The sequence below is a fragment of the Phocoena phocoena genome, chromosome 1, assembly GCF_963924675.1.
Source record: "Phocoena phocoena chromosome 1, mPhoPho1.1, whole genome shotgun sequence".
Lineage (NCBI taxonomy): Eukaryota > Metazoa > Chordata > Mammalia > Artiodactyla > Phocoenidae > Phocoena > Phocoena phocoena.
The window spans coordinates 52,424,552-52,443,312 of record NC_089219.1 but is presented as its reverse complement, the minus strand read 5'-3'; the positions used below and the strand labels follow the sequence as shown (position 1 = coordinate 52,443,312).

Here is an 18,761-nt window from a genome sequence, read left to right as displayed (position 1 = left end):
TAGTGGCTGTATCAATTTACATTCCCACCAACAGTGCAAGAGTGTTCACTTTTCTCCACACCCCCTCCAGCATTTGTTGTTTGTAGATTTTCTGATGATGCCCATTCTAACTGGTATGAGGTAAGACCTCACTGTAGTTATTTTTGTTTTAATTAATTAATTTTATTTTTAAAATTTTGGCTGTGTGGGTCTTTGTTGCTGTGCATGGGGTTTCTCTAGTTGCGGTGAGCGGGGGCTACTCTTTGTTGCAGTGCGTGCGCTTCTCATTGCGGTGGGTTCTCTTGTTGCAGAGCACGGGTTCTAGGCATGCGGGCTCAGTAATTGTGGCACATGGCCTTAGCTGCTCCACAGCATGTGGGATCTTCCTGGACCAGGGCTTGAACCCGTGTCCCCTGCATTGGCAGGCAAATTCATAACAGCTGTGCCACCAGCGAAGCCCTCTCACTGTAGTTTTGATTTGTATTTCTCTAATAACTCATGATGTTGAGCAGCTTTTCACGTGCCTTTTGGCCATCTGTATGTCTTCTTTGGAGAAATGTCTATTTAGGTCATCTGCCCATTTTTTGATTGGGTTGTTTGTTTTCTTAATATTGAGTTGCATGAGCTGTTTATAGATTTTGGAGATTAATCCTTTGTCCATTGATTCGTTTGCAAATATTTTCTCCCATTCTGAGAGTCTTTTCATCTTGTTTATAGTTTCCTTTGCTGTGCAAAAGCTTTTTAACCTTCATTAGGTCCCATTTGTCTATTTTTGTTTTTATTTCCGTTACTCTAGGAGGTGGGTCAAAAAAGATCTTGCTGTGATTTATGTCAAAGAGTGCTCTTCCTATGTTTTCCTCTAAGAGTTTTATAGTCTCTGGTCTTACATTAGGGTCTTTAATCCATTTTGAGTTTATTTTTGTGTATGGTGTTAGGGAGTGTTCTAATTTCATTCTTTTACATGTAGCTGTCCAGTTTTCCCAGCACCACTTATTGAAGAGACTGTCTTTTCTCCATTGTATATCCTTGCCTCCTTCGTCATAGACTAGTTGACCATATGTGCTTGGGTTTATCTCTGGGTTTTCTATCCTGTTCCATTGATCTATATTTCTGTTTTTGTGCCAGGACCATATTGTCTTGATTACTGTAGCTTTGTAATATAGTCTGAAGTCAGGGATTCTGATTCCTCCAGCTCTGTTTTTTTTCCCTCAAGATTGCTTTGGCTATTTGGGGTCCTCTGTGTCTCCATACAAATTTTAAGATTTTTTGTTCTAGTTCTGTAAAAATGCCATTGGTAATTTGATAGGAATTGCACTGAATCTGTAGATTGCTTTGGGTAGTATAGTCATTTTCACAATATTGATTCTTCCAATCCAAGAACATGGTATATCTCTGTGTCTGTTTGTGTCATCTTTGATTTCTTTTATCAGTGTCTTATAGTTTTCTGAGCACAGGTCTTTTACCTCCTTAGGTAGGTTTATTCCTAGGTATTTTATTCTTTTTGTTGCAGTGGTGAATGGGATTGTTTCCTTAATTTCTCTTTCTGACCTTTTGTTGTTAGTGTATAGGAATGCAAGAGATTTCTGTGCATTAATTTTGTATCCTGCAACTTTACGAAATTCATTGATTAGCTCTAGTAGTTTTCTGGTGGCAACTTTAGGATTCTCTATGTATAGTATCATGTCATCTGCAACAGTGACAGTTTTACTTTTTTCTTTTCCAATTTGTATTCCTTTTATTTCTTTTTCTTCTCTGATTGCTGTGACTAGGACTTCCAAAACTACGTTGAATAATAGTGGCAAGAGTGGACATCTTGTCTTGTCCCTGATCTTAGAGGTAATGCTTTCAGTTTTTCACCACTGAGAATGACATTTGCTGTGGGTTTCTCATATATGGCCTTCACTATGTTGAGGTAGGTTCCCACTATGCCCAATTTCTGGAGAGTTTTTTATCATAAATGGGTGTTGAATTCTGTCAAAAGCTTTTTCTGCATCTATTGAGATGATCATATTGTTTTTATTCTTCAGTTTGTTAATATGGTGTGTCACATTGATTGATTTGCGTATACTGAAGAATCCTTGCTTCCCTGGGATAAATCCCACTTGATTATGGTGTATGATCCTTTTAATGTGTTGTTGGATTCTGTTTGCTAGTATTTGGCTGAGGATTTTTGCATCTATATTCATCAGTGATATTGGTCTGTAGTTTTATTTTTTTGTGGTATCTTTGTTTGGTTTTGGTATCGGGGTGATGGTGGTCTCATGGAATGAGTTTGGGAGTTTTCTTTCCTCTGCAATATTTTGGAAGAGTTTGAGAAGGATGGGTGTTAGCTCTTCTCTAAATGTTTGATAGAATTCACCTGTTAAGCCATCTGGTCCTGGACTTTTGTTTGTTGGAAGATTTTTAATCACAGTTTCAATTTCGTTACTTACGATTGGTCTGTTCATATTTTCTATTTCTTCCTGTTTCAGTCTTGGAAGGTTATAACTTTCTAAGAATTTGTCCATTTCTTCCAGGTTGTCCATTTTATTGGCATAGAGTTGCTTGTAGTAGTCTCTTAGGATGCTTTATATTTCTGCAGTGTCTGTTGCAACTTCTCCTTCTTCATTTCTAATTTTATTGATGAGTCCTCTCCCTCTTTTTCTTGATAAGTCTGGCTAATGGTTTATCAATTTTGTTTATCTTCTCAAAGAACCAGCTTTTAGTTTTATTGATCTTTGCTATTGTTTTTTTGTTTCTATTTCATTTATTTCTGCTCTGATCTTTATGATTTCTTTCCTTCTACTAACTTTGGGTTTTGTTTGTTCTTCTTTCTCTAGTTCCTTTAGGTGTAAGGTTAGATTGTTTATTTGAGATTTTTCTTGTTTCTTGAGGTAGGCTTGTATTTACATAAACTTCCCTCTTAGAACTGCTTTTGCTGCATCCCATAGGTTTTGGTTCATTGTGTTTTCATTGTCATTTGTCTCTAGGTATGTTTTGATTTCCTCTTTGATTTCTTCAGTGATCTCTTGGTTATTTAGTAACATATTGTTTAGCCTCCATGTGTTTGTGTTGTTTACATTTTTCCCCTGTAATTTATTTTTAATCTCATAGCATTGTGGTCAGAAAAGATTCTTGATATGATTTCAATTTCCTTAAATTTACTGAGGCTTGATTTGTGACCCAAGATGTGATCTATCCTGGAGAATGTTCCATGAGCACTTGAGAAAAATGTGTATTCTGTTGTTTTTGGATTGAATATCCTATAAATATCAATTAAGTCCAACTTGTTTAATGTATCATTTAAAGCTTGTGTTTGCTTATTAATTTTCTGTCTGGATGATCTGTTCATTGGTGTAAGTGAGGTGTTAAAGTCCCCCACTATTATTGTGTTACTGTCGATTTCACCATTTATGGCTGTTAGCATTTGCCTTATATATTGAGGTGCTCCTATGTTGGGTGCATATATATTTATAATTGTTATATCTTCTTCTTGGATTGATCCCTTGATCATTATGTAGCATCCTTTCTTGTCTCTTATAACATTCTTTATTTTAAAATCTATTTTACCTGCTATGAGTATTGCTACTTCAGCTTTCTTTTGATTTCCATTTGCATGGAGTATCTTTATCCATCCCCTCACTTTCAGTCTGTATGTGTCCCTAGGTCTGAAGTGGGTCTCTTTTAGACAGCATATATATGGGTCTTATTTTTGTATCCATTCAGTGAGCCTGTGTCTTTTTGTTGGATCATTTAATCCATTCACATTTAAGGTAATTATCAATATGTATGTTCCTACTACCATTTTCTTTTTTTAAAAAAAAATATTTATTTAATTTATTTGGCTGAGCCAGGTCTTAGTTGCAGCTCCAGGGCTCCTTAGTTATGGCTCCAGGGCTCCTTAGTTGTGCAATGGAAACTCTTAGCTATGGCATGCATGTGGGATTTAGTTCCCTGACCAGGGATGGAACCCGGGCCCCCTGCATTGGGAGCGCAGTCTTATCCACTGTGCCACCAGGGAAATCCCTATTACCATTTTCTTAATTGTTTTGAATTTGTTTTTGTAGGTCCTTTTCTTCTCTTGTGTTTTCCAGTTACAGAAGTTCCTTTAGCATTTGTTATATAGCTGGTTTGGTGGCACTGAATTCTCTTAGCTTTTGCTTGTCTGTAAAGCTTTTGATTTCTCTGTCAAATCTGAATGAGATCCTTGCCAGGTAGAGTAATCTTGGTTGTAGGTTCTTCCCTTTCATGACTTTAAATATATGGTGCCACTCCCGTCTGGCTTGCAGAGTTTCTGCTGAGAAATCAGCTGTTAACTTTATGGGAGTTCCCTTGTATGTTATTTGTCATTTTTTCCTTGTTGTTTTTAATAATTTTTCTTTGTCTTTAATTTTTGTCAATTTGATTACTACACATACCAGCATGTTTCTCCTTGGGTTTATCCTGCCTGGGACTCTCTGCGCTTCCTGGACTTGGGTGGCTATTTCCTTTCCCATGTTTGGGAATTTTCAGTGATAATCTCTTCAAATATTTTCTCGGGTCCTTTCTCTCTCTCTTCTTTTGGGACCCCTATAATGCAAATGGTGTGTTTAATGTTTTCCCAGAGGTCTCTTAGGCTGTGTTCACTTCTTTTCACTCTCTTTTCTTTATTCTGTTCTGCAGCAGTGAATTCCACCATTCTGTCTTTCAGGTCACTTATCCTTTCTTCTGCCTCAGTTGTTCTGCTATTGATTCCTTCTAGTGTATTTTTCATTTCAGTTTATTGTATTGTTCATCTCTGTTCATTTGTTCTTTAATTATTCTAGGTGTTTGTTCCTTAATTCTTCTAGGTCTTGGTTAAACATTTCTTGCATCTTCTTGATCTTTGCCTCCATTCTTTTTCCAAGGTCCTGGATCATCTTCACTATCATTATTCTGAATTCTTTTTCTGGAAGGTTGCCTATCTCCACTTCATTTAATTGTTTTTCTGGAGTTTATCTTGTTCTCTGGTACATAGCCCTCTCCCTTTTCATTTTGTCTGTCTTTCTGTGAATGTGGTTTTTGTTCCACAGGCTGCAGGACTATAGTTGTTCTTGCTTCTGCTGTCTGCCCTCTGATGGATGAGGCTAGCTAAGAGGCATGTGCAAGCTTCCTGATGGGAGAGGCTGGTGGTGGGCAGAGCTCAGTAAAACTTTAATCCATTTGACTGTTGATGGGTGAGGCTGGGTTCCCTCCCTGTTGGTTGTTTGGTCTGAAGCAACCCAACACTGGAGCCTACCTGGGCTCTTTGGTGGGGCTAATGACAGACTCTGGGAGGACTCACACCAAGTAGTACTTCCCAGAACTTCTGCTGCCAGTGTCCTTGCCCCCATGGTGAGCCACAGCCACCCCCCGCCTCTGCAGGAGACCCTCCAACATTAGCAGGTAGGCCTAGTTCAGTCTCCTATGGGGTCACTGCTCCTTCCCCCTGGGTCCTGATGCACACACTACTTTGTGTGTACCCTCCAAGAATGGAGTCTCTGTTCCCCCCAGTCCTGTCGAAGTCCTGCAGTCAAATCCCGCTAGTCTTCAAAGTCTGATTCTCTGGGAATTCCTTCTCCCATTGCCGGACCCCCAGGTTGGGAAGCCTTACGTGGGGCTCAGAACCTTCACTCCAGTGGGTGGACTTCTGTGGCATAACTGTTCTCCAGTTTGTGAGTCACCCACCCAGAGGTTATGGGATTTGATTTTATTGTGATTGCGCCCCTCCGACCAACTCATTGCAGCTTCTCCTTTGTCTTTGGGTGTGGGGTATCTTCTTTGGTGAGTTCCAGTGTCTTCCTGTTCATGATTGTTCAGCAGTTAGTTGTGAATCTGGTGCTCTCACAAGAGGGAGTGAGCGCACGTTCTTCTACTCCGCCATCTTGAACCAATCTCCCCTAAAGATCTTCTTATGTGTCTCTTCCACACCCCCACTGTGAATTCCTTGAAAGCAGGAGCCATAGCCTTCCCATTCATCCTTGAGTTCCCAGAACCAGGCATAGTTCCTCATCATGAGAAAATATCCCAGTGAAGGTGTGAGTGAATGAATGAATGAGTTGGGTGAAAAGATTAGGTAGAAGTAAGGCAAAGTGAAATTTCTGCATTTTAGTAAAGTGAACAAGATAAAGGAGTCAGACAGTGGAGCCTGAGGTTTTGTTTTGTTTTTAATTATCATATAGCAAAACTGCCTGGGGGTTCAGGAGTGGAAGGCATACTTTTCTATGAATGTTAACACATGTATAGATTCCTGTCCATCACCACCACAAACAGGATACAGAAGAGTTCCATCATCCCCCAAATCTCCCTTGTGCTATTTCCTTTTTAGTCACACCCTCTGAGGATTCTCTTTTGATATGTTAGAGAGGAGAGAAAAAAGTTAAGATTTGAAGATGAAGGGGTTCAGAGATTTTCTTGGCGCTTGTCTGTTTTTGCAGGGAATTACTCTGAGGCACGGGTTGGGGAAATTTTTTCAAACTTACTGTACGAGGTGTGATTCAGACAGGTTATGTATATTACCTCATTTAATTCTCAAGAGCACTGACATAGCTATTATTATTGACAGATTATAAAAGTGGGGACAATTAGTTTCAGAGAGGTCAGGTAATTTGCCCATAATCACACAGCCAGCAGGAGCTGGAGTCAGGATTACACTCTGCCTGTCTTTTTCCAAAGCCCACTCTATTCTCTACAGCATTTGACTTTGCATATCGAGGAAGCCACTGGAGAAGATTTTCCCTTGCCCATGTGGAGGTTAGACACTGAGAAAAGTTTCAAAAAGCTTCTGCTATCAGAATTAGTCGCATTACTCAAGACTCCAGAGCCAAGACTGAACTACCCCAGGAGGTTAAACTAGCAGTCATCATTTGCTTAGTCCATGAAAGAGGGGCATAAAGATAGCTGTTCCTTTTAAATAGAAAAAGAATCATGATGAAATCCAGTAACAGGAAAACATATTTAAAAGTCTCCTCATTTTATAAAGATCCAAGTACAAGCTATCACACAGGGAACCCATCCTACCTTTCTAATGTTATCAACGTAGTTGAAAAAGTTGATAGATTTTTATTTTATTAAAAGATAAAACCAGACCCAAAAGGCAATTAGCATAAAATGAAAGCGAAGGCAAATGGAACGCTGGATTGCAGTGTAGGTGAAAAGATGTAAGAGTAGAAAACCCTACACACCATTCTCAGTCTCTCTTCTCAGTTAAATGGCATCCTTGCGCTACCACCCTTTCATAAAAGCAGCAGTCAGGTACAAACACGTGTTCACGTGGAAAAAGTCCACTGCTCTGAGCTTGCTGTGTTCCCTTTATGCCTGGCGTGGACTCCCATGCATCCTGGACTTTACAGGGGCGGCTACAAGCCCAATGCCCAGCCCGCTTACCTGGCTCCACTTCATGCCACCCGCTGGACTGACTTCCGCTCCCCGGGGAGCGCCCTTGGCCTGTGTAAAATGGCTCTTCACCAGGACTGTCCATTTCATCCTCCACAGACTTGAGGCGCTTTGTGGAGCTGAAATAACAAACGGACACATGTTTAAAAGTCATCCAAAGCACCTTTCTCCTGCACATGGCATCTCTGGTGGAAAGAAAGGCAAGGGAGGAAGCAGTTGGGTAACTCAGTGTAGTTCATGGTCTCTCTTTAGGCTCTTGTTCAGTTTAGTGAGTCACTGGATGTGGAACAAAGTCTTGGGTCTGTGTTGTTCCAAGTGTCTGGGTTTGATTTTTATTGTCACTCAAGTTTCTGCTGCCCCCCACCTCCGGTTCCTTTTTCCTTTGAGGAACGGGTGGCTGGCTCCCACTCCTGTCTCCACCTGGAAGAGTCAGCAGTAAGCTCACATTTGCATCTCCTAGAGCAGTGGCTGGGGCGTAGCCGTCAGCAATGTCCCTAGACATCAATTCAATCCCTCCTGGCACCCCAGAAAGGAGAAAAATCAGGGTGCATGACCCTTGAAGAAAAGCTCGGATTGCTGTTTGGTTTTTTGCCATGTTTTCTCATCTTCCATTTAGATCTGTTCATTTAAAAAATACTTATTGCACAGTCCAGGTACTGATCTAGGCACTAGAGATAAAACAGTGAACAAACCAGATAAAAATAGAAGGAATGGGCTTCCCCGGTGGCACAGTGGTTGAGAGTCCGCCTGCCAATGCAGGGGACACGGGTTCATGCCCTGGTCTGGGAAGATCCCACATGCCGCGGAGCAGCTGGGCCCGTGAGCCATGGCCGCTGAGCCTGCGCGTCCGGAGCCTGTGCTCCGCAACGGGAGAGGCCACAACGGTGAGAGGCCCGCGTACCGAAAAAAAAAGAAGGAAGGAGTACACTTCCTTGTGTGATTAAGGGACATGGAAAAAAGAGTGACCCAGTGACTTTTATGCACTTTCTCTACAACAAAATTACCAAAATGAAATTCTATGCCATCAGGGTGGGGATGTTTTAGTTTTGCATAGGTATGGTTGGGACATTTCCAGAATATTTTCTACCAGTTAAAGGGCTGAATTTTTTTTCCTCCCAATTTGAGACTTCAGGAGTTAAAAGGTAGTGAAATGCTACATGTGGCTAATGTTGTTCTCATTGTGTTAACTGATTATGTCACTAACATACCAGAATTGGTAGATTTCATACCTGGTGCAAGTGCTTGTTGGGAAATCTCTTCCTCCTGTGTCAGGGTACAGAATTTTTAATATGTGTTCATTCATCAAACACTTATTGTGCACCTCCTGCATGCCAGGTGCTGTGCTAAATGCTGCTATATTGAAATAAATCAGACATAACCCCTGTCTCCATGGGGTTTAGAATCTCATGGATGAAGACAGAGAGGTAAACAAAATTGTGCAAAGAGAAATACAGGTATGATGATGGAACCACACAGAGGTTATAGTGGGTTCTTTGAAGGAGTTAGGAAAAGTGATACACAGGGAACGTCAGGAAAGGCCTCCCATAGGAGATGGTTCCTGAACTGTCTATAAGAGAGTGTCAGGAGATGGGGCAGAAAGAAGGACAGGGCAGAGACAGGTTGTTATTCAGCTGATGCACCCCTCAGGCAGCCATTCTGGATTTTAAAATACTGAAATACTTCTTTACCAGTTGGCAAAGTGCCATTGTCCCATGCCCCATACATTTCCCCCAACCTTGTCATCTCATCTTTGCGCCAGAACAGACTCATGATCCCAAACCTAAAGGGTTAAGGTTTGGCACATCAGGGGGGCATTCCAGGACTTCACACTGTGGCAGGGCAGGTCTGTCCTAACTGGTATGCTTGAGTCACACAGGTTATCTGCTATTTTGAACATCACTCCAGGAGGGAGGTGCGTATCAGGCACTAACAACACCATGAGCAGAGTGTGACACATGCAGAGAATTGGCAGGTGTTTGCTATGGCTGAAGTAGTAGGAAGGGCAGAGCAAAAGAAGGGGATAGGGGTGATAGAAGATATTGTATGTCTGGACTTTATCCTATAAGCAATGGAGACTCCCTGAAAAAGTCTAAACAGGGAGTGACATCAGAGTCATCTGTTAGGTCACTCTGGTAGTTGCACAGATGATGGCTTCTGAAAAGCAAAGGGAAAAGAAGGGGATGGAGCCTTCCCCAGGGAGAGAGTTAAGAGGCTACTGCAGCAACCTGAGTAAAAAAATGCAGAGGACCCAGTTCAAGGTACGAATTTCTAGTTATTAAATTTGGCATTCCAGGATTCTTAGTCTTTAAGTTCTATTTTCATTAAAGCCAGACCACAGGGAAGCAATATATCTGTAGCATGCTAGCTTAGTACCCAAAGGAAAAACCTTTAGTAGCTTATTTAATGTTCTTTGCTTGGCTTTCCTTGAAGTTCAATGAAAAAGAGCCACTCAAAGAACTTTTCTGTATTTTATGTAAAACTGCATCTAATAGAAGTCCTTTATAAAAGGATATACACACAAAAATTCCTCCTAATGCATAAAACCAGAAAAAATATGGTCTCTTTAAATGAATTTCTACTGTTTCCTTTTATTAGAAAATGCACATTATATAACCTAGCGTTTCTCCTTCTTGCCTGGGCAACCACGAATTTCAGGGCTAAACGTAAGGCATAATTCTGGGTTCACGTTCCTGATATAATAATCTCTCCTATCTTTCCGTATGGTTTCTGTCCTCTCTATATTTAATACTATCTGTGGTGTTTTTAAATTGAAAACCGCTTGAAATAATTTTGGAAGTTGGAAGAATACAAATTGGAAACAAAATAAATATTTTCCTTATGTTCCTTGGCAAATAAAAGGTAAGACATGCATATGCTGATAAAACTGCGAGATCTGTGGGGAAGGAGACTGTCAGGTTTTTTGTTTTTTGTTTTTATTTTTAATCTCTAGTGCCTACCACAGTATCTCTGACTAATAACAGATGCTCAAAAACTGCTGAATTGGGCTACAGATTTATTTATTTATTTTTTGGCTACAGATTTAGAAACAGTCATATGAGTACTTGCGACAAGGATTCGCCCAAGTGTCATGACTCAGTGAGATCCCACCCAAAAGGCCAACTTCACTGCCCGTCATTCTCCCACTATTAATACTTTTCTGAGTTTCTAAAGCTTTTGATTTCCTTGGTGTCCTCTAATAAAACGCAAATACTCACGCAGTTAATAAATCCTAAAGGTGAAAGAATCTGTAGATATTAGCTGACCCCTTAGTTTGAAAGCAAGGACTGTCAAGGGTTGATACAGGATAAATGTTTGGAAGTGGAGACACAGGTTGGAGGAGAGAACAGGATGCAGGAGGGAAGGAAATTAGAAGTGCCAGGAAGGACGAGTGGAGGGCTTCCAAGACAAAGTTTACTGACTTCACAAACTTGACAGTTGTTTTATCTTGATGAAGTTCTTTGGGATTCAAAAAAGTATACACTATCCCAATTTTTACAGTACCCTTCTATGATTTTGCAGATGTTTACTATGAAGGGGTATAGAACCTACAGTTAATGCTTATCAGTCTTCTTTTTTTTTTTAAATTTAGAAGTGAATCAGTCATTAATTTTGGTTTCTTGCTCTTGACTTTCTAACACACTGATTCTACTCTCCCAGAAACATCTGAGGAACCCTGGAAAGGACCAGTAAGATCTCTATATAAGAGAGAGGATAAATACTCTTCCAAGCAGTCTCTCTTGTGTGTGGAATTTGTTTTGTTCCTATCAATTCTACCTAGAAATTAAGGTAAGACTACTACCTTCATTCCAAATATTTGCTTAGTTCCCACTATGTACAGAGCCTAGAAGCTTTACCCTGTCCCCACAAAACAGCAAAACACATCTTTCCTGAGCGTTCCTAGTGCCCTGAACTGACAATCTCCATTCATTTGTTAGTCTCTACCTCGAGACTGCAAAGCTCCTGTACTTGACTTTATATCCACAGTGCCTAGGACAATATCCTTGGGACCTAATAAATGTTTGTTGCTGATTTAGAGGACTTAGACACTGTTCTCTGAGGGATTTACAGTCCATATGGGGAAGCAGGACCTGTACATACCTCAAAGATGATAATAATAATTCAAAATAGTAAATGCTAAGTGTCCAGGAAAAGTAGAGATGCTGGATATTCCTTTCTGGGGGCTTCCCATTCTATTGCTCCTTACTAAAAGAGAGAACCTCATTCCTAAGAGGATTCAGTGTGAAAAGAACATGGTTTTAAACTTCCAACAGACCTGAGTTTGAATGTAGACTCTGCCATTTACTTGGTCTGTCACCTTGGGCAAGTTACTTAACTTCTCTGAGCTCTAGGCTGACCCACTGTTAAATGGCAACACTGTCTATCTTGTAAAATTCTGTGAAGATTAACTCATATCAGGGATGTAAAGCACCTAATACAGTGCCTGCCACAGAGCACGTGACCAATTAATAGTGGCACAGCATGAACAAATATTGATTGGTTGATGAACTTTTCTATATGTAAATCTGGGGCATTCTTCTGGGCACATTTTCTCACCTGTACACAGATAATTCTGCTGAGTCTATATAGTTAAAGAATAATTTTAAAAGAATCATCTTAGGAGAGCCTAATGTGAGCAAAGCAAACATATTACCAAGTTATTAACTACTGATGCTGTTTATAATTAGCACCTTATCAGGGTTAGTTATTTGCAGATTATAGGAACAACACTAGCCTTTTAAACAACATTAATAACCAGGTTTCCACACAGAGAATCACAGCAAAAGGCAACAAAACAGCTGGAGAAGTTGAAGGATATTTGGGATGTCCATGGTACATACGCAGCACACATATGAAAAACAAATAGCCCATCAACTTTTAAATTCATCACTGACCACAAGTATTTGCAAAGCTCTTTCATGTTCACTGAGTGTAGTTACACCCAATGTCTCTTCCATCAGCAAACATTCAAAATCCTCAAAATGTATTAACATCCAAATGTGTTCACAATCGTGTGTTCACAATCTCATTCTTTTATTATAAGTGTTTTTTTCGGATTGGAGACTTTTTTCCTGAGGAGCTGATACCCCAGTGAACTGAGGGGGACATTTAAACAGCAAGAAAGATGATGGTAGAATCTGGTGGTTATATTTAAGGAATAACTGTTTCTTTAACTGTCTTCAAGGTATTGGTAATGACTAAGTTGATTTTTTTTTTAAGTAATGATTAAATATATGTTTAAAATATGGTTAAAAGTCAAGGTAAGAATGAATCTCTACCATGGAAAATTTCTATCACCTGGCCATTGTTTTAGATCCTAAAACTCTGGTACTTGCTTTAGGAGGAATATACCTTTGTCAAACGTTTTTCTGCGAAGTACACAAACATTAAAGGTGGTTCTGCACCATTCTTTTCTTTGTTGTCACAGTCCAGTGCTAAAGCCAATTTGTAAAAGAATACTGTGGGTTTAAATGCCTAATCCCTTTCCCTCTGCTACAGGTTATCTAGAGACAACAGGATCTTGCAAAATGCTTCATTTTGATTTTGGCTTTGTGACCTCAAGGGAATCAAGAACCCCAGAATTGTTATCTGGTTATGTTCTTTTAGCTTTGCTCTTTTAAAGGTCTCCCGGTGTAACAGTGTTTATGATCTGGCCTCACACTGCTGGGGTACTGCATTTGCTTTTACATCCTCACACCAGGATACCAAATAGGTTGCATCTCACAGAGCAACTCCAGTAGACTGGATTTTGAGACCTGTCGGGGCTCCGTAGGAAAAGAGCTGGGACTGAGCTGTAATGTCTGTTGTGGGCACGGAGACTGGGACTGATGTCACCAGTATCAGCTTTCTGCCAAACAAGCCCAAACACACCCCCTTTTCCCTAGTCAAGGCTTGTCCTTAATTTCCTGAGAACCTGCTATGTTCATCATCCATCCTTCCTCCATGCCTTTGCTCATGTCTCCACCCCACCCAGAACACCATTCCTTTACTTTCCATCTCACCAACCCCGACCAGTGCTTACAGTTTATAGCTGAGCACAAGTCACTCTTTTTGGATAAAGCTGTCTTTAACTATTTTCAGCCTATGCCACACAATTTTTCACTGACTCGTGTGTGTGTGTGTGTCGTCTGTGTGTGTATACACATATATGCATGCTGCATATGCATTTGCTTTCTCTCCCCAGTGAGACTGAAAATCCACTGGGGCTGAACCCATTTCTAGTATCTTCTACTACTACAGACACACTGCTAAGTGTCTAGCAGGCCCAGAGTTAAAATCAAGGTATGTAACTATGAATTATGACCTCTTTATGAGCCATCAATCAATTTACCTGGTAGAGGATGTGCTGGGTAACGACCTCCTCATTGCTCCCGGACTCATGCTGTAGTATGAAGAACTTTCTAAATCTGAGAGAGAAAAATTTGGGCCAGTTCCTGCAGCTATTGGTGCTAGAATTAAAAAAAAAAAAAAGGAAAGAAATATCAGGTAAGTTCTGTAAATAAAAGACCAATGAGAGCATATTTCAGTGTCGCATTTAACACATTTTATTTTTGAATTTATATGGTAAGGTCATCAAAAATAATCAGTAATGAACTCGGACCTTAAAAGAATACTGACAATAAAAATCATCTACATCGGAAGGACATATTTATTTTTATTTTTTTTTATAACATACCTTTCATCTTTTCTCTTTTTGTAATGGTAAATTGTCACCAAGGTTGCAACATTCCTAGATGCTTTTAACAAAAATACCTCCACGTTTTGGTCTGAAACTTTTCTTAAGTGACCAAAATACTCCCTGGGCTTTTCTAACTTTGTCTGATCCTGAGAGCTTCCACTCACCTGTATTTTGGAATTAGTCCTGACCTGCAAATTCATCTTTCTAGGCCACCCATTCCCAATTTCTTGCCCTGAGAAACATGTGATTTCTCCTTACTCCAAATCACCTCAGCACCTTGCATACATCTTTACTTTACTATTTGTCCCACCTTCTAATGTAAGGCAGGGTCCTCAAACTATGGTCCCTGAGCCATAATTTTTGTAGATAAAGTTGTACTGGAATAGCCACACCCCTTCATTTACATACTGTCTCTGCTTCCACACTACAACAGCAGAGACAAGTAGCTGTGACAGAGACCATATGGTTCACACAGCAGAAAATATTTATATAGAAGAATTTGCCGACCTCTGATTTAAGGGACTGTTAAAAATAACTTTGACAACACATGATTTTCAGAGCTGACCCTTGTGGGAGATGTGATTCTCTGTACTTTTTTATGTCTTGGATATCCTGTTTACAGGAGTAGCTTAATAAATATTTTCAAATGAATAAATAACATCTATCAATCTTGGAAAACAATTCTGTGTAAAATCAGTGATGTAACTATATAAGTGCAAATAATCTGTTCTTTTGAAAGATTACACAAGGTGGGAGCAATAGATGCATATATTTCTGTATTGAGGCATTAGTTTGAGAGTTTTAAGCCCATAGAAGTGGATATATAAATGAATTAAATAGAGGCTCATATCCATAAGAAGAAAGGATAATTAGGAAAATCATGAACCAGGGACTTTCATTCTTTCAGCAAATGGTTACTGGGAGTCTGCTATTGCTAAGAATTGTGCTGGGTAAGGAAGGCACTTAAATGAATGACATGGTCCCTACCCTGAAACAGCTCTAGAGAGTGAGGCTGACAGAATAATTTCAATACAGTCTGATAAGTCCTTTGCTAGAGTTATTCCTAACTTGATATGCCTGCACAAAGTAGGTATGTAACCCAGCTGAGGGATAAGAGGTTCAAGGGAGTAAAAGGGCCTCAGTAAATGTGATGGAAGAATGTTAAAAGGACAAGTAGGATTTACCCAACTGACAGGAATGGAGGCATTCTAGGCAGAGGGAACAGCATTTATAAAGGTAAGAGAACAGGGCTTCCCTGGTGGCACAGTGGTTGAGACACGGGTTCAGGGGACATGGGTTCGTGCCCCAGTCTGGAAATATCCCACATGCCGCGGAGCGGCTTGGCCCGTGAGCCATGGCCGCTGGGCCTGCGCTCCTCAATGGGAGAGGCCACAACAGTGAGAGGCCCGCGTACCGAAAAAAAAAGGTAAGAGTACATAAAATGTGATTGGATTTCTGATAACTTGATATGATGTAGTATATAATAGATGGGGAAAAGAGGGGAGATTTAAGGTCAGGTCATGAAGGGTAGGTAGGTTTCTTTAAGGAATATGAATTTGAGTTCAGTCGATTCCCAAGTTTATAAGCTATTAAAAGACTTATCACACTCCACTATCATTGGGGACTTTTGGGTTTATATTGCTAGTATCTAATACAATCCCTGACACCAGGAGGCAGTCAGTAAGCATTGGTCAAATGGAATTGATTGTTAGTCAAAGGAGAACCAACGAAGTATAGGAATGCTGTCATCAAATTTGCACTTATAAGCTAGACACACCACCTGTCAGGAGGGTAATCTTGGAGTGGGTAGGGGTGGCAGTTAAAGAATATCATCAGTAAAACCGTGGAGGCCAGTGGAGTTCATTTAAATAAAAGAAGATTGGGGTGTGGTCTAAATTCAAGGGATAGAAAGGAGCCTGGTGACCGCTGTTTAGGAGTTAGAATTGAGAAAATGTACTGACTTCTTGAGTGTGGTAATAATGGAAAAGGAGTATGGGATAATTCCCAGGACGGCTGCTTGGGAAACTGGGTGAATTGTGAAGCCATAATAAAACTATGGAATCAAGAAAAGGCATGAGAGGACACAGCAATTTCTAAAATAAACATTTAGTTGTTTGATTAATAGCAATGGCTAAACCTTAATCGCAACTATTGTTATATAGAAATAGTCACTGCTAAGAAATAGAAAGCTCTGAAATTCACATATACTTTCTGAAATTCAGACACATTTCTCAATGACAGGCTCTATGGAGGAAGGCCTTTACTTCAGAAACAAATGGTTAGGCTTGACAGTAAGTGTAAAGGGAGTTCTAATTAATAATTTTGCTAGTCGTTCCCAAATTTGCTTTTTATATTAAATTTATTTACATAATCTCCCCTTTGATTTCATAATATTTTATGTCTGAAATAGGCCATGGGGTGTGGAGGGGATTGCTCTAATATCGGCATGGACCACCCATTATCCCTTTTAGCAACATGGCATATAATAGGTGCTTAATGTTTGTGCCATCATGGAGCTTAGAGATTGGCATCTCTCGTTAACTAAAAAAGAGGATAAGGCTAATCAGTATCATGGGTCTCGATTTAGATTTTCTTCACAAGTTTCAAGGTGGGGTTGAGGCTTCCGCCGGATGGAGCGCCGTGGAAACTGCATGACCCCACTCCCTCCCTCTTGGAAGGAAAAACAGAGCAAGATGTGAGTGAGATGGACTTGACTCCACTGAGAGAAGTCTGAGGGCTTCCACCTATTGGTGAACTCTTCCATTGGCTGCTCTTCCATTTAACACTTTATCATGTTCTACCCTGGAGAATATCTTTTACCTTGCTTATATTTTTACAATGTCAAGGGAGCCAGAACAGGTGAAGGAAGAAAAATACATGCGTGCATGTGGTGTGTCTACTTCTCAGAGAGAATAAAAAAATAATTAAGCCCACAGAAATGTTCCTTAACTTGCCTGTCTATTTACTTCCTGTGATCCATTTAGTACACTGTAGCTATGATCTAAAAAAGAGCATCCAAATTCTGCCTTCTTGAAAAGAGTCTTGCAAGGAAACATCACCCGGTGCTGTCTGTCTGTATGTTTGGCATGAATGTCAGCTTATTGGCGTGGATTCTGATTCAGTGATACTGTGACAGCCAAAGAGAAAGCCTTATATCTGAGTGCAGAGGTCAAAGTATCCTTGCAATGGGTTGGGTATTCTCAGTGCCTCTAATCTGAAGAACAGGAAGAGCCTTGACAAGTAACTAAGAACTCAAAAGGTGTACTTTCAGCAGGCTTTTCTGAGTACCTAGGGGGCCATGTTTTGAGAAGCACTTTATTATATCTAACTTAAGCCTCAAAACAATCTTTTCAGGAAAGGTACATTTTCTAGCTGAGGAGAACTAAGCCCTGGAGTGAGGTTAAATCACTTGTCCTGGATCACAGAAAGGCAAGAAAGAGAGAGAGCCAGGATTAAAATTCAAAGATGTCTGACCTCGAAACCTGTGCTTTTCCTGCTGCACCACCCTGACTTTCATGTACAATATTGGCCTTAAGCTTGAGATGCTAAAAGGGTAGGTAGTATCTCTGTCCCCACAGGGTTTACAGCCTAGCAGAATAATAAAATAATACCTGAATATCTAATGCAAGGCTGAATGTGTTAAATCTCATAGGGAAAATGAAAAGAATGTGTTAGGAAAGTTCAAAGGAGTAATAGATCCCACTGGCTTGCGGGATCAGAAAAAGGGTTATACTCCAGGAAGGGTGGGTGTTTAAGTTGAGCCGTCAAGGACGGTTGGGATGTAAAGAGGCCCAGAAGGAGATAGGAGAGGGTTTCTAAGCAAAAGAGTATGTACGTTAAGTTTGGAGGTAGGAGGTAAGTGAGTGATCTGTGGAAACCATGACATTTTCTGAGTAGCGGGGTGATAAAATAATTGTTGAATCTGAGGAATGTTAATATAACGACAGCATACAGAATGTACATAAGGGGACCAAGACTCCGGAGGTGGGGAAGTCAGTTGGTAGGTTGATTCCGGAGTCCTGGTGAAAGGGAATGGAGACCTAAACTACACTGTCAAGGAAGAAAATAGAATTTTCACAATTGGTATCTGTCACCTCTTTCTGGATAGTAAACAGGTATAAAAGACATGTTTCTAATTATACACTATGGAAGGGCATAAACGACCAAACGATTATACTATTCTAATAAATATAAAATATCAAAAAGATGTATATAACAAAATGTGCTTCTTAGCTAATGATGGTATTACATCCTTTTTGCAAATTAGGGGAATAAGTTGTCGAGAGAGGGTTAAATGATTTGTCAGGTGTCTGTCCAGGATGTCACGCTGGGCTTCTGAAGCTAATGACTAACTGCCTGCTGGTGTGGTGCAGAGATTTATAGCCACTGCCAGTCAAACGTGAGGAGGTCAAGGAAGGGCTGGACCAACTACAACATTTCCTGTCTGCTCTGTATATTGTGAAACCTGATTTTACTCCATGTGTACTTGACCATAGGCTTCATCATTCTTTAACTAACTCATACATAAGATTTTCTACCCAACTAGATTGAGTGCAATTTGAGCTCTGTAAAGATAGACATCCCAGGGCATAGAAAAAGTGCTGGTCAGGGCCTGGGAGAGATCGTTTAGAGTCCAGCTCTGCCAATAACCACCTGCAGAACTTGGTTAAGTCACTTAAACACTTTGGACCTCATAATTCTAATATTCATTATGATAAAAGTGAAAATTCACCAC

General features: G+C 40.2%; 1 protein-coding gene across 5 annotated transcripts in view; it reads right to left on the bottom strand.

The window, feature by feature from the left end:
* The window catches only part of NFIA (nuclear factor I A), a 406,846-nt gene that overhangs the window by 114,010 nt on the left and 274,075 nt on the right, over positions 1-18,761 (bottom strand). For all 5 annotated transcript variants that reach the window (XM_065883966.1, XM_065883942.1, XM_065883949.1 and 2 more), the window contains exons 5-6: positions 13,679-13,796; positions 7,342-7,469 (exon numbers count right to left, since the gene is read on the bottom strand). In XM_065883966.1, coding sequence (XP_065740038.1) covers positions 7,342-7,469; positions 13,679-13,796 — 246 coding nt within the window. The remainder of the gene's footprint in view (positions 1-7,341; positions 7,470-13,678; positions 13,797-18,761) is intronic.